The following is a 16,061-nucleotide window of genomic DNA, read 5'->3' as shown; positions in this document are numbered from 1 at the left end:
TTGCAGTGACCAGCTCTTAGGCAAGTGTGGTGACGCCCACCTAATCTCTGATGGCACCGTCTCCACTTCTGGAAAGATCCAGTGGAGCCCAGCATTGCGCTAGGCCTGATTCTGCTCAGTGCCCGGTGGCCCTGCACCCTAGAGTTAATCCTGTGCACCCCCCTCCCTGCTCCTCCTCTACCTTCTTCCTCCCTACCCTCCTTCCCTTTCTCTCCCTCCTCCTCAGTACTCAGAGAGTAACAAGTCAGATGGGGAGTAGGGGACTGCCCGAGGTCACTGACTTCTCTGAAACAGGAGACTCCACAGTTTGTGCCAAGAAGTGACACCAGCTAGTGGAGATTTAGGGACTTTTTGTTTTGTTTTGTTTTGTTTTGTTTGGTATTACCCAGGGGTGCTCAGGATTAACTCCTGGCTCTACCCTCAGGGATCACTCCCTGGTGGTGCTCTGGAGACTCTGTGGGGTACCGGGGATCAAACCCAGGCCAGCTGCATGCAAGGCAAGTGTCCTGCCTGCTGTACCATCACTCGGGCCAAAAGCCAAGGAATATTTCATTATGTGCTTCTACCACATTTTCCTACCATTTATCTGCCGGTACACTTTAGTTATAATGAGGAATTAAGGAAACAATATACAGTTTCCTCCATGTATTGGTCTCCCAGAGAATAGTGTCTGGTCATTGGCAAGAGCTATCTTACAGCTTAGCTGTGGTCTTCATGAATGAAAAAGAAGTAGTCAATACACACATGTGTTGGGGTTGGGAGGTAGATCAGAAGTCCGGGAACATGAAAGGCCCAGAGTTCACCACCACCAGTGACCCTGGGGACCCCCAGCAGCCCCGGACCCGGATATTGACTCTTCCAACATAGTTGGTTTAACATTGCTGGAAATAGCCCCTGGATCCCCTGAGCACCCCTCAGGGAGCACCCCTCTAAAAAAAATCTATGGTCTAATCCTTTAAAAATTGGCTTCCCTCTTTGTGGCCTCTGTACATACCCTTCTACAATGCAGTTGCTTCAAGGATATAAAATCCAACATTCTGTGAGTCTGAGTGAAAGGAAACTTTGGACCCTTGTAAGTCAGAAGTATGCATATCAGGGAAAGTCGTGTGAGGGTGAAGGCAGAATTTTTGGTGTCTGATGGCCCACCTGTCCTCCAGGTCTCCCTCAGGCTAGCTTGGGAGTTTGCTAAATCCTTGCTGCTATCTTCAGACTCTCAGCTCATCTAACAGTGCAATTAGGAAGAGGAAAATACTGAGTTTCTCAGGAAAAATCACCGGCTGTGTAGGACAAATTCCCCGTGGGAGGAGAGTTGGGAGAATATCTGTTAAAATCAGATGGGTGATTATCTCTGGTTTGTGAGCTGGTAAAAGATATTTATGCACCATCTGCTTCTCTGATTTCTGCATTTTCTAGTGGAGTAGATACTCTTTTTATTATAATTGGTGTTTGGCAGAGTCTGGCAAACTCCCTGTGGTGTACCCAATATGCCAAATACCAGTAACAATGATGGGTCTCATTCTCCTAACCCTGAAAGGGCCTTGAATATGGCACTTTAAGATCTCAGGGCTAGGACGAAGGAGACGTTACTGGTGCCTGCTCGAGGCAATCGACGAACAACAGGATGATCGTGATCATGATCGTGGTGTTCAAAAAAAACCACTCATGGAGCTGGAGCAATAGCACAGTGGGTAGGGCATTTGCCTTGCACGCAGAAAACCCAGGTTTGAATCCCAGCATCCCATATGGGCCCCTGAGCACCTCCAGGAGTACTTCCTGAGTGCAGAGCCAGGAGTAATCCTTGGGCATTGCCAGGTGTGACCCAAAAAGCAAGCAAGCAAACAAACAAACAAACAAAAAAAAACCCTACTGATAACCAGCTTAAGATTTTAAAGAATTCCATGAAGTCTATGTTTTTGGTTTGACAGATGTGGAAAAAGAACAGTCTATCAATATTGTTCAGATTATTTTTGTTTAAGAAGTGTCTGCATGGGGCTGGAGAGACAGGACAGGGGTTAGGTGCTTGCCTTGCATGTGCCTGACCATAGTTGAATCCCCAACCCATATAGTTGAATCCCCAGCCCACATCCCTCAAACCCCACCAGGACAGATTCCCGAGTGCAGAGCTACGAGTAGACCCAGAGCATGTCCAGATGTGACCCCTCCCCACCCAAAAGAGGCTACTTATAAAGCAACATGGGAGCGATATGTATCCACCAGCTTTAAAAAACCATCAGACTTTTATCCATCAATGAGTATATACATCCTTGAGAGTGCGAGACAAATTTAGTTTTAATAAATTTTAACTTATTTTTGACAATACTGGGAATATAAACCACTGGCCAATCTTTATAAAAGGACGAATCAGTCTTTTCATACTGGGTGAGGAGAGACAGTTCTGTGGCAGTACAGCAGATTCTTCCAGCCAATTTGTGCCATGGACTGAAGAGGCAGGAGTTAACATTTATTCCTTTTTGAAGAACCTCTTCGCCTCCACGCCTTCATATGTGTAAGTCTGAAAGGATTCAACACACATGGAAGAATTTGTCGTTAAAATTGAAGGTGAAATTAAGGAAAACATTCGTAGTACTGTAGCTTTGAAATGAACTCATGATATTTTTCTCCCTCTTATATTTGGCAATGGATACAGAATGGAGGCATTGTGGTTTCTTTGACATACTCAGTCCACCTCAGCACAAGTGTGTGTGTGTGTGTGTGTGTGTGTGTGTGTGTGTGTGTGTGTGTGTGTGTGTTTGGGAAGTAGCCAGCATCACTCCACAACTCACCTGGACCATTTCATCACCGACCACTTCGCGGATGGCATTCAGCTCCTTTCCGTTGTCTACCCGTGTGAATTTTCCAACCAGTTTGCTACCCTCCATGTTCCAGGTCCCCTGTATAGAAATCAAATGAAGGTTACAATCCATGAGGATTTTCCAGGGCCTTACCCCAGTCAAGCATTGACTGTGTTTGCTTCCATAACGGTATTGTCGCTGGACAGAGAGCTGAGGCATAGGCATTCAGGGAAAGCCACAGAGCCCGGACCCCATCCAGGCCACCTTGCTCCAAACTGCTGCTGACCATTTCCGGTGTCCTGCCCAGTCCTTGGAAAATGTTGACTTTGGACTGAATTTGTTTGTTCATTTGTTCTGGGGTCACACCCTGTGGTGCTCAGGGCTTACTCTTAGCTCAGGGATCCCTACTCATAGCACTTATGCAGGGTCCCCCAGATCAGTTGACCCTTACCTGCTGTTACTCTTCTTTCCAGCCCCTGCACTGAATTTTAAGGCAGAAAATCAAGGCTGCTTCTCTCTAAACTTTAATGTTAAAACAGAATGTCCTAGGTTTAGCTATGGTTCCGATTACTTTCATAGGCTTGATTTCTCTAAATATAATTCTAGTTAAAGTCTGGCCATGACTGAAGAAATATTCAAAAGTTTGTCATTGCAAATATATGTGTTTTAATTAGGAACTCTCTGGGGCCAGGGTTGGAGAGTCGCTTAATGGGAAGGAGTACTTGCTTTGTATGCCAAAGCCCTGTCTCCCAGCCCAGCACCAGAGCACCACAGGAGGCCCCCAAGCACCATGGGGTGTGGCCCCCAAACCGAAAAAGCAAAAACATTCTTTGGCCAAAAAAAGCTTTTAGAAAATTGTTTGAAAAAAATGACTCCCTAAAATTTTATACCTTCAACGTTAAGAAACGTATCTCAAGGAACTATAACATCTCATGAGACAATTCTGTTTGATCACTCCTTCACTGAGCTGTAGCACTGTAGCACTGTCCTCCTGCTGTTCATCAATTTGCTCAAGCGGGCACTAGTAACGTCTCCATTGTGAGACTTGTTACTGTTTTTGGCATATCAAATATTCCACAGGGAGCTTGCCAGGCTCTGCTATGCATGTGAGATACTCTTGGGAGCTTGCCGGGCTCTCTGAGAGGGATGGAGGAATCAAACCTGGGTCAGCCACATGCAAGGCAAACGCCCTAAAATTTCAGTCACCAAACGAATGAAGACATTTGCTATGAAATGCCTATGATGCTTAAATTACACAATGCCCAAAGATTTTGTTGCTTTCCGGTGTGTGAAATTGAAAACAGTAGGTCTTCAATTTCTGTATGAATAGGTTTACAGTCTGTCTTTTCTGTAGTTGTCTTGGGGCCACATAAGGTGGTACTGCAGGTCACTCCCTACCATCTTGGTCCTACCATCAGGACCATCTGATGCCATGAAATGAACCCAGAAACATCACATGTGCAAAACAAGTTCTCTATCACTTGGCCCCTACTTGGTCATTTTAAGCATGTTTTTCTAATTTTTGTTCAAATCAGTCTTTACACATTGTACATGAAAATAAAAGCTTATTAAAGACCACCATTATATACAGGATGTTGGAAGGAAAAGTTCTGTCAACTGTTTCAGTTCAGGGAGGACATTTACACACATTGAACCTCCCATTGACACAAAACAGATTATTTTAGAAGAGGATATCAAATTCAAGAATGCATTGCTTATAAAAAAATAATAATTCTTACGGTGAGTTCAGTCCCGTCTGCTAGGCTGTAGTTAAAGGTGACACCAAGCTCAAAAACAAGTTCGATGGTCCGAAAAGTACTTGATTCTTTGACTGTGAATTTATTTCCCTCTTGTGAGATTGTCAGTTTCAAATTGTCATGAGCTGCAAGTTTCCTCTTGACCATGTTAATACCTGCAAAGGGAAATGGTTGCATGAAATAGTCAAAATACCACAAAAAATGACACCCCTCTCACATTCTGTGTCTTCATTTATTTCAATTTTGAGGGTGGGAAGAAGCACTGTCTTGGCATAAGAACATTAGATTCTTAATCTGAAAAATGATTAAACTCTACCAGACCAAGAATATGGATCCAAGTGATTTCCCCTGCAAATGACAAACACTGACTAGAACATGGAATCCTAGACTCTTAGAGCAGAACAGTCAAATCAAATCATCAACCTTTTCTGCTTGTTCAGTAAATTAGTTCTAGAAACGCCAAATGAAGGTTTCTTTACATTCATTTCTTTACAAAAGAAAAAAGCTGGGCCAGAGCAATAGCACTGCAGGTAGGGTGTATGCTTTGCATGTAGCTGACCCGGGTTTGACCCCCAGCACCCCATATGGTCCTCTGAGCCCTGCCAGGGGTCATCCCTGAGCACTCCCCCCTCCCTACACACACACACACACACACACACAAAAGGATCAGGCACAGTGGTGTTTGGGGTAGAGGGGGTGCAGTGTGCGGAGCAAGCTTAGAGTCTCACACGTACTGGTCATAATCTCCCACTCTTTGTGAATATACTTTTAATTTCACTTATCTAATTCCACCCTTTCCTTTCCATCACAGATTTAAAAATTTTGAACTCTGTAATTCCCTTAGGTTTCTATGCTAGTCCCGACTATCCCAGCCAATGAGAAAATTAGCAGATAGTCATCAAATTCCTTCCTGTAAAGATATATAAGTTTTCTAAATTTCACTTTGGATTCCTTAACTGCAGTGCATTTGTGTGTGGCACCCATCAAAACTACATAGAATTGTGAGACTGTTCCCTCAGCCCAGCCCAGCCACTGAAGAACTCGGCCCTTACCCATTTTTTCCATGAACTTGTCATAGTTCTCACTGCGGTCCACCTTCCAAGAGCCGTTCAGCGCCATGGTCTTCAGTTGAGTCAGCCCCACTGCAGCCTGAGATTCAGACCTGAGCAGAGAGAATTTATTCTAGTTCTTATCGTAGCATCTGTGTTATACTCCATGATGTGGAAGTTTAAAGTTCAAGAGATATCTAACTCTTCTGACGCCCAAGCGGGTGTCATTTCTCTTTCTACAAATTCCTTAGCCTCTCACCTGAAATGTGATGACATTAAAATATGATAAAAACTGCTCTGTCTTAACCATGCTTTGGGGAAACACTTATTTCAATCATGTGAATGCATGCACCCCAAGTTTGGCCTTGCTTCTTGGGAGTTCAAAGGGTGCTCTGCATTGGCAGCACCCAAGTAGTGTGGATATCACAAAACATCTGGTAATGCAAACTCCACAGACCTCTCCCTCTTTTACAGTCATAATTACCTCATAAGATTTTGTGACCAGATGAGGCTGGGAAGTCAAACTCAATACGATATTGAGGCTGAAGTTTAGTGATTTCCCACCACCCTACTGTGTTTGGTTTGTGTGTAGGGGGTGCCCAGGAGTTTGGACGGATCCCCTCACACCCAGCATGATGAGGATGATACATTGCCTGTGTTTCTGGGGGTCTGGTCCAGGTTTGACTGGTCCTCAGGGACAGAGAAATCAAAAAGGGCAGGAATGTGGCTCAAAGACAGGAAAACTCAATGATGGGAAAACTCCTAAGAAAAAGAATCCAGCTGAGCCGGAGAGAGAATTGCACAGACTCTTCATGCAGGGTGCTAGGGCTTGGGTTTCCCATTCTTTTTTTTCTTTTCTTTTCTTTTCTTTTCTTTTCTTTTCTTTTTGGATTACTCCTGGCTCTGCACTCAGGAAGTACTCCTGGCGGTGCTCAGGGGACCATATGGGATGCTGGAAATTGAACACGGGTTGGCCAAATGCAAGGCAAACGCTTTACCCGCTGTGCTATCACTCCAGCCCCGAGTTTTCCATTCTGAAAGGGATGCTGAGCATGGCCAGGGGTGAGTCCCAAGCATGCTTAGGTGTGTCCCCCTCCAAAGGTGTTCTGTATGTAGCAAAGAGCTGGAAAGGGAAAAGGAGAAGGATGTCTCTCTCTCCCTTCCCCTGCTGCAGGCCTCCAGCCCAGGGCTGAGCCCATGAAGGTGAAGCATAGTGAAGTATGAGGTGCAGCATTTTCATTACTAGTGACTAGGCCTGGGCATTGCTAAAAAGAGAGTCTTCTTGCAAGGGAATGTGAGTAGCGAACCTTGGTAGCCAAACTTCAGAGAGGAAGCTATGAATCCTGTCTCTTCCTTTTCCCCAGCCTGGGGGGAATTCCACAGCTTCCAAGTTGAAACAGGAAGTGAGAGAATAGGATCAGAAGTTTTATTTTGATTGTATCTGAGAAGCACATTTTCTCAAATGATACAAGGTCTATTATTATTATTATTATTATTATTATTATTATATACTGGGCTGGAGAGATGGCCCAGTGGGCTGAGTGCATACCGTGCATACCAGACGCCCTAGTTCAGGCCCTGGAATTCCAGAGTCCCTGAGCACCCCCAGGAGTCACATCTGAGTACTGTGCTAGGAGTAGCGCAGGAGTACCCCCAGTTGTTATCCAAAAAGGGCCATGGGGGCAGGGAGGAGAGAGAAGAGAAGGATTGCAATCGGAAGGGTGCAGCCGTTGTGTGCATGCTGAGCTGACCCCGGCTGCACCCAAAGTCCCCACCAGAGATGCAGTGAGGCGGACCCACAGACCAGTGCTCTGTTCCCTGCCCCACTCACAGTGGGAGACCCAGCTCGCTGAGGCCCAGGAAGAGGGGTGCATCGATCGTGCCTGTGCTGGGAGCCCTGAGCGCTGCTGTGTGTCTCTCAATGCCTGATAGGCGGCTGAGCCCAGGTCCAGCTGCTGTGGGGCAGTGCCAGGCAATGGATATGGCTCTCATGGACTCTGCATGCACCCTGATGTCTTACCTCTCTTTAGGTGAGGCCCAAGAATGAGCAGAACCAAGAAAGTGTGCCGTGGCCCGTCTCCTCCCTCCCCTGCCTCCATGTACGCGCTGTCTGTGGCTCTAACTCCACCTGTGTGGATACTGGCTTCTCTCTGAAGCTGCTCTCAGTGAGGGGGTGGGGGGAGTTCTTCTCCCCAATGTGACACCTTTGAATGACAGCCGTTAAGCTCGGACCAAGCAGGGAAATAACTGCAGCCAAATCTGATTAAGGCCTGTGCCAAGTTTCAGACATGTCTCAGAGGAATAGCTTTTAAATTTAATTATTTGTTTGGGAGCAACACCTAGCCGTGCTCAGGGCTTACTCTTGCCTCTGCTCTAGGATCTCTCGGGGCAGGTTGGGGGGATTATATCGGCGAATTGTATGGGAAATTAAACCGAGGTTGACTGCATGCAAGGCAAGCACCTTAACTTCTGTACCATCTCTTTGGCCCTATCCTTGGTTTCTCACGTGATAAACTTTCATTGTGCCCTGTTAATAATCACCATCTGCATACGCTGCATTTTAGCAACCCCATTAAACCAATGATATCCTTTACCTCTTGCCACCTGTCACTCATGGTCATCACTAACTTGGTTTTAAAGTCTAAGAGTTTTTCTCTTATCTAGAGTTAGAGTTCTCTTATTTTGTTAGAGTTCTCTATATACCATGTGTGAGCGAAATCATGTGGTGTTTTTTCTTTCTGCATCTGAGTTCACTACACGTAATTCCATCTCAGTCCAACTGGGCTGATGCAAATGTCAGGATCCTTTCCCCTCAGCCATGGTTGCGAGTAACCCCCATGTCCCCGTCCCATCCCTGCTTCCTTCTGGGTTCTGCTTGAATGCCCAGAATTAGGATAGCAGAGCTGCATGGAGTTGTAAACTTTGGAGGAGTCTGTGTACTACCTTCCAGAGTGAGCCTCGGCTCCACGTTCCATTGGCTGAGAAAAGCGCCCTCTTTGCTCTGTACGTTCACTGATGCCCGGGCTTGTCTTTGGGGGAACAGCCGAGAAGCGGCTTCCAGGGATTACAGAGATCAGTCTACCCTATTGGCTTACTCTGTAGCAGGAAGGAAAGTTGTTCTGGATTTTTTTTCCCCCTTTGAGTTGCTTTATTTGGTTTTTGGGGCCCAATCCTGCAGTGCTCAGGACACCTCCTGGCTACATGCTCAGGGTTCACTCTCAGGGGTTGCTAGGAGACCCCTCCGTGCCGGGGATCAAACCTGTGACACAAAGCATATTCTCCACCCCTTTGAACCGTCTCCCCACCTCTGGCGTGTTTTTAAAAATACCATTTCTGGGAAATTGCACTCAGGCCACTGCTCAGAAGCCTGGGGTTCCCACATCCTGCTTTAGCTCTCTGGGCCAGAGCTGGTCAGCAAACTCAAGGCTCGAGTCTCTGAGCCAGCTGCACCCCAACCTGCTTTTCACTCTCAGGAAGTTCCCCTTTTTCTGACTGGGAGGTGGAAGGCACCAGACGAGAGCTGAGGGTTACGGCTGATTCCCTCCCGGGACCAGAGGAACGGGAGTGCCCGCTGTGCCTCCTCAGGCTCCAAATATTGGAAATTGGAGATGTGAAATTGGAGATGACGACTGGTCAGCAGGAATGCTGGGGACTACAGATGCTCACTAACAACCCCCGACCACTTACTGCTGCTCCATGCCACTGTGCACCGAGGGGCCGGGGTTCCTCAGCTTCCACCTTTTCCACCCGTTGTCATCTGGGCCCACCCCTCCAGCTGATGAAGGCCCCACTCATGCCCTATTCTCTCACACCACGGGCCGAAAGGAAATGGGTTTGTACCGTTTCCACCCCCCATGGCCACAGCCAGACTGTGCTGCACCAACACTGTGGGGAGGGACAGTGCTGGGCATCACTTAGCAGTGCTTAGGGCCGACTTCAGGTGCTGTGCTCAGGGGTGATCCTTGGCATGCTGGGGTTTCAAACCTGAGTTGGTGGCATTCTGGGCTAGCACCATGACCCCTGGACTATCTCTCCTGCTCGAGAGATGCATTTCCTTCGAGGTCATCCCTACGTGGCTATGATTGCTTCCAGCCCAAACGAATCACCCTTATCTGCTGTCCATCGGGCTCTGCTATCGGTCATCCATCACTGAAAGTCTTGCTATCTGTCCTGCCATCATTCCTGATGACCTCAGAGTCCATGGAGATAAGCCTGTCTCGGGCCCAGCCGCCGCCTGCTGCTCTGCCCCTTCTGTCCACCTTGTACAGTTGGGCAGGGCGGGGACCTGGGTCACTCTTGGAAACACCAGGGTCTTGGGGGGGGGGGCTTGTTTTCTCCCACATCCATCATCTCTTCTGTGCTCCAGGAGAATGTCAGGCGACTTGTGGTTGCCTCAGTATTCTCCCAATTGGAAGCCCACCTGGGTTTATTCCCATTCCCTGGCCTTAGGTTAACCTCTTATCCCCAACAGATAAACAGCTTGGGCTGTCACACCCTACCTGAGTCCCTGAGCTGCCTGAACTACCTACAGCCGTGGGGGCCATGTTGGCAGCCCCCCACCTCCCACCCTGCTGCTGCGGGTTTGCGTGTGTTCCCGGGGAAGGCAGCGAGCTTCACCCTTGGTGGCCTCTCCCTCTCTCTGTTACCTGCTGCTCCTTTTTTCACTTTGTTCATTTCTCTCAGACCTTCATTGTATGTTAGAATTCCCTGTGCTGAATCACAGCTGCAGGAGAAATGCCCTCGGTCTCAGTGACAAGAAGGCTGGGTTGGGTCTGTGAAAAGACTTTTGTTGTGCTGGAGGTCCAGCCCGGAGCCTTGCCTGTGCTCTGCCGTGGGAGCCTCCCAGCCTCAGCCCATCACATGTGATGCAACAATGAGCAGTTCATGCGGTTTAGAAATAGAAAAGGGAGAAAGAAATTGAGGACCTGGGAGGTCGCTCCAAGGAGTGGAACACATATGTTGGACATGCCAGGTCCTGGATTTGGTCTGGGTTTAGCTCTTCAGAAGCCACCTTCCCCCACATGCCCCAAGTACCACTGGGTGTATCCCTGGTGGTCCCTGGTACCAGCCAGCAGACCAGCACCCTGTCAGGTTTGTACCACTCGGCCAAGTGTGGCTGGGAGCAGCCCTGAGAACCCCAGGTGCATCCAAATTCTTAAACCCACGGACTGAACATGATTCATGAGTCATGATTCTGAGTCCTTCTGTTTTAAGTGCGTGTGTGCATGTACAGATACATATATGTGTATCTTTTCATCCATCCATCCATGCATGCACATACTTCTTTGGAAACATGTATGTGTTTACAGCATGTGCTATCTGTGTATGGATGCCCATGACGGTCTGTGTGGGTGTCAACACTCACATGCGTGTACAGGTGGACATGCCTGTGCCTCCCATATGTGTGTGTGTATTCACACACCTGTATAGGGGGACATAGGAGAACATGTACAAATACGTATGTGCCAGCATGTGTTTGCACATACAGACCCTTGAAACTGAAGAATCGCACGTGCTTTTTATCGTAAATGTCCTTGGCGCCAGTTTTTCCTTTCGAAGCTTTCACTTGGCCCCACAGAGGAGGGAAGTGGCAGGTGCACAGGAGGAAGGTGCCTGGCGGTTCCTCTGGGACACTGAGTGGCAAGGTTGGGCAGAGGGGCACAGCTGCAGGCCCGCCTGGGTGGGGAGCAGGTAAGCAGGAAGCCTGCCTGTTGCGCCGGCCACTGACCGCTGGCAGTGAGTGTGTCTGCGTGCTGGCCAACCTTTGCCCAGAGATAAGGTTCTTGAAGCCTCACAGCAGACATTGAAGTTTGCCCTCCTGGGGCATTCCTTCCCTTCTCGGTCAGAATTGGCCTCTTTAGATCAGCCCCTGCCAAGGCAGCGGGCGAGTGACAGAGAACCACCCGACTCTTACTCTCTTTTCATTCTCTCCTCGGGTGTTGTGTGTGCTTAAGGTGTGTCAGAGAAATGCCTGAATTGGGGTGTATGAGGGTGTGTGTGCAGATGCACTTTGTCCTTGTTCAGCACCAGGAGAACTGCTCCTCTGCCTGCAGGAACCCTGGACACCCCCTGATCCATCCTTCCTTCCCCTGTTTCTTCCCTTGGCTGTGGCCGGGGCAGGCTTAGATGCTTGGTAACTGCTGGCTGGACCCCCAGAGTCAGTGTTGATCGATCTGCGGCTATCACGGTGCTCACAGGATGCGGGGCCCACGTATCAGCCTCTGGGCACACTCCTGGTCCCCGGAGTCTCACATGCCAGCGGTGGGCCGAGAGGGCAGTGCTCAGGTCCCTCTGCTCTTCCCCTTGGTGGTGCCCCGCGTTGCCCTCAGCCACTCTCCCCTGCCCCGGCCTCTGCCTTGCACTCCAAAGACCCCCTGAGCCCAGCTGCTTCCTAGCCCTCCTGGACCATCTTGGGCAGGATACCTGTTTAATTGAGTTCTAAAAAATGACTTATTGTTTTGGTTTGGGGCATCTGCAGTGTTTAGGGATTACTCGTGTGCTTGGGGGTCACTCCCAGTGGGACTCAGGGGACCTGCCGCCATGAATGCACCACTGCCTCCATGCTGCCAAGCGTGTCCTTGTCTCCTCCCATCCACCAGCTAGCTCTCTGGCCACTAGGGAAGCTGGTAAAGGACAGCAGGAGGACAGGGCCTTCACTTGCTCCTCACTCGGTTCTCCAGAGCCACAGCCAGTGACTCTCAGGCATATGCTCAGCCTCACCGGAGCCTGATGTTAGAGGCTGCATGGGCAGGGGTGGGTGCTGTAAGACCCTCATGCCCCTCAGGCAGACGAGGCTAGGGTGTGGTTCCCAGTCTTCAGTGTAAAATCTAGGTGGGGATGGTGAGGAGGAATTCAGCCACAGGGCATCTTGAAATGAAATTTGAGATACAGTGCACGTGAAAATGTGACAAAAAATATCGACATCCGAAAGACTGAATGAGTGCAGGAGAGACGGAGGCGCGTCACTGCTTTCCACTGAGTGCAAACTCCAAAGAACTCCACTCCATTCATCTTTTATCTCTGGGTTGAAATTGAATGCGAAGCCTAGTTATGCTCTTTCAAGTGTATATTGTTTATTTTTATATTAACATATAGCATTTTGGGGGACATTTCACTGTCACTGTCATCACTGTCATCCCATTATTCATCAATTTGCTCGAGCGGGCACCAGTATAGTCTGCATTTGTCCCAGCCCTGAGATTTTAGCAGCCTCTCCTTACTCGTCCTTCCCAACGATGCTGTATTGGAGGCTCTTTTAGGGTCAGGGGAATGAGCCACATCATTGTTACTGTTTTTGGCATATCAAATACACCACAGAGAGCTTGTGAGGCTATGTCATGCGGGCAGGATACTCTCAGTAGCTTGCCAGGTTCTCCAAAAAGGAGAACTAGACTATAAGAGGTAGTGTGGGGACATTTAAAAGATCATTTTTATTGAGGTGACAATACTGTATTGGGGGGGGTCACTCCTGGCTTTGTGCTCAGCTTAGGAGACCATAGGTGGTGCCAGGTATTCGAACCAAGTTCTTGGGCACCCACACAAACACACAAGTGCAGCACCTTAACTCTGTATCCACTCTCTGGCCCAAGATTGTTTTAGGGCTTCAGCTTTAGACCTCATCAAATGCTTCCTACCACACCACGCCAACTACCTAAGTACCCATAACCCCTCACTGGGTTCACCTGGGCCTCTCTCTACCCAGGTGAATTGTTTAGCCATCATTTCCTATTTAAACCATAGCTATCTGGGGCCGCTGAGATAGTGCAGCAGGCAGAGCACCTGCCTTGCACGTGGCTGATCCAGGTTTGATCCTTATTGGGCTTTCCATATGGTTCTTATGGTCCCCTGTGTGCCACCAAGAGTAATTCCTGAGTGCAGTGCCCTTGAGTATAGGTGTGGTTCCCAAACCCAAATAAATAAATTGTAGCTATCCACCTACACACCCATTCATCTGTTTTGTCCTGTTCTGAGCTTAGAAAATGAAAACAAAGAAAAACAAAATCAGTCTTCAGTTGCTGAGGATATTGTAGTGCTGATTAATGACCGATACAGCAGTGTTGCAAACTACCCACCTCAGCTAGGCCCACAGCACACATTTTTGGAAGATGAAAGGGAGTCATGGGCCTGCCCCTCCTGTTGGGAGTGTCCCGTGACGAGGGCTTGTTCCCGACCCCCTAATTCCCTTTCCCCTTCTCAGTCAGCCCCTCTGAGCCCCATGCCATCTGCTCACCCCAGTTTCTGATGGGTTTGTTGGGATGAGGCCAGTGGAAACTTGCTTTCTGACTACAATGATGCTCTGGGTTCTGTTCTGGGAAAAACAAAGGCCCATCCAGCTGGCCCCTGGTGTTTTTAAGGGGCCAGAGTGGTAGAACAGTGGATAGGGTGCTTGCTCACGGCTCACCTGGATTCAGATCCCCTGGGCACTGCAGAGGGTCCCTTGAGCACTATTAGGAGTAAGCTACACTGCCAGGTGTAGCCCAAAAGACCAAAAATAAAATAAAGTGTTTTAATTACCCTTTATTTGCCTTCAAAAATAAAGAACTTTAGATTAAAGCATACAGATAGGCTTGTCTTTAAAAAAAATTAGATTGATTTATTAAAGGGCCAATTCAATCAGTAAACACTAGTTATGTACTCAGCTTACATAATGCAGTTATTGGCGGTCATTAATAATTTTGAGTGGTTAGAGATAATTCCCTAAAAGAAATCAATGTCACCTTTGGCCTACTTACATGAGCAGGGGGAAGTTAGCAGACTTCCCACCGGCCTTGTCAGCATCCCTGGTCAGTGAGAATGTCCCAACTTAGCTCAAACCATCTGACCTGCAGCCCGCCAGCCATGGGAGGCTTCAGAGACCTTCAGAGCCCAGAACAGCCTCTGAATGACTAGCAGTCGTGAAACTGCCTTGTTTTGCCTATGACCCATTGCCCCTGGAACCTTCAGTACAAAACAGGTGTAAACGAAGATGGATGGGCCGGAAAGATAGAGCAGCAGTTAGCGTACTTGTCTTGCACAAGGCCAACCTGGGTTCCATCCCTGGCACCCCACATGGTCCTTGATTCCTGAGCTCAGAGCCAGGAATCAGCCCTGAGCTGATTGTTGGGTGTGGGCCCAAGACAAAAACAAAGAAACTGAGCTGGATTTCATGCCATCCCTGTTTCCCAAAGAGCACTGCCTACAAAGTCCTTGAAGAAAAGGTCCTGACATTGACAGCAACTGGCTGAAGCCTGTACTGCCTGAGGCCAGGCTGTGTTAAGAATGATGGTGAGGGGAGGGGCACCCTACTGATGCCCGAACACACAGCAAGAACAAACACGAGTCTGCAGCATCTCCCCAAACAGGGATTCAAGAAACAAATCTACGGTTTTTTTTTTTTTGAAGGGCCACAGATAGCTCTGTGCTCAGGAGCCACACCTAGTTCTTTATCAGGGGTCACAACTGGCGGTGTTGGGGGGGACCATGTCACTGCCATAGCCACATGCAAACACCTTAACTTCTGAACTTGCTCAGGTCCAGCTGACTAGAGCATCTATGGTCGGCGTGAGAGTCCCATAGAAAGCACAAGAGTCGCCCCGAAACGCCCACGGGAGCCGCTTTCCACTTACCAAGCCGCAAGCGTTCACTGTCCCCAGAAGCCCTCGCCGCTCTCTGACTGTAAGCCCCAGAAGCTTCCTCTGGTCACAGGGAAATGCTGAGTTCCCCGAAGGGGGCCACCCACAGCTGGCACTGACCATCTGAACACTCTTCCTCTCTCGGGGAGTCTGTAGGCTTGGCCTTGAAGAGGCGACTGTGGGCGTTCTGTATCCAAGGGCTGATGGCTCCATTCCATTTACTTCACAGTCCTCACACATTTTCCTCTCAGGAAACTTATTTGGATCATCTTTAGTGGATTATTCCTCACAAGCAATGCAAAATAAGTTATTTAGGTCCAACCTTGGGGACAGCTTTGGGGATCGGGGCAGAATCATTTGAAATATGGTGGTGGGAAGGTGTAAGGGTAGTGGGATTGGTGCTGGAATAGTGAATGTAATCAACTATTGTGAACAACTTTATCACAAGTAATATTTAAGAAATAAATTAATTAAAAATAAAAACACAGGGGCTGGAGCGATAGCACAGCAGGTAGGGTGTTTGCTTTGCATGCGGCCAACCCAGGTTTGATTCCCAGCATCCCATATGGTCCCCTGAGCACTGCCAGGGGTAATTCCTGAGTGCAGAGCCAGGAGTAACCCCTGTACATTGCCGGGTGTGACCCAAAAAGCAATAAAATAAAATAAATAAAAACACAGAGGCAATCGACCAACCCCCATTAGTGGTGCCCAGACCCAGGGCCTTTCACTGACCACGCTCCTCCGGCTTTGAGGGTTGTGATCCTGCAGCCATGCAACACCCAGGAGTTTCCTTGTGCTGCGTCCTGCCCCGTCCCCTGCAGCTGAGGACAGGCCTGGGTGGTCACTCTGACC

At 48.6% G+C, this 16,061-nt stretch overlaps 1 protein-coding gene across 1 annotated transcript; it reads right to left on the bottom strand.

Annotated features, from left to right (window-relative positions):
- Window positions 1–2,282: 2,282 nt before the first annotated feature.
- Window positions 2,283–15,271, bottom strand: FABP2 (fatty acid binding protein 2). Its single transcript, XM_056116942.1, has 5 exons — window positions 15,204–15,271; window positions 5,602–5,711; window positions 4,532–4,704; window positions 2,784–2,891; window positions 2,283–2,512 (listed from the first exon to the last, which is right to left on the bottom strand). The coding sequence occupies exons 2-5, from the start codon at window positions 5,666–5,668 to the stop codon at window positions 2,462–2,464; spliced, it is 399 nt and encodes a 132-aa protein (XP_055972917.1). The 5' UTR covers window positions 5,669–5,711; window positions 15,204–15,271; the 3' UTR covers window positions 2,283–2,461.
- Window positions 15,272–16,061: the final 790 nt, after the last annotated feature.

The sequence above is a fragment of the Sorex fumeus genome, unplaced genomic scaffold (genome assembly GCF_029834395.1).
Source record: "Sorex fumeus unplaced genomic scaffold, SorFum_2.1 ptg000033l, whole genome shotgun sequence".
Lineage (NCBI taxonomy): Eukaryota > Metazoa > Chordata > Mammalia > Eulipotyphla > Soricidae > Sorex > Sorex fumeus.
This window is presented reverse-complemented; position numbering and strand designations above follow the sequence as displayed.

Excerpts from the sequence above, each read along its gene's own strand:
- FABP2 (XM_056116942.1), bottom strand. The coding sequence starts at position 5,668 with ATGGCGCTGAACGGCTCTTGGAAGGTGGACCGCAGTGAGAACTATGAC. Across the intron at positions 2,892-4,531 it reads CAGACGGGACTGAACTCACC|GGGACCTGGAACATGGAGGG; the intron begins GTAAGAATTATT and ends ATTTCTATACAG. Across the intron at positions 2,513-2,783 it reads TCGGTGATGAAATGGTCCAG|ACTTACACATATGAAGGCGT; the intron begins GTGAGTTGTGGA and ends GAATCCTTTCAG.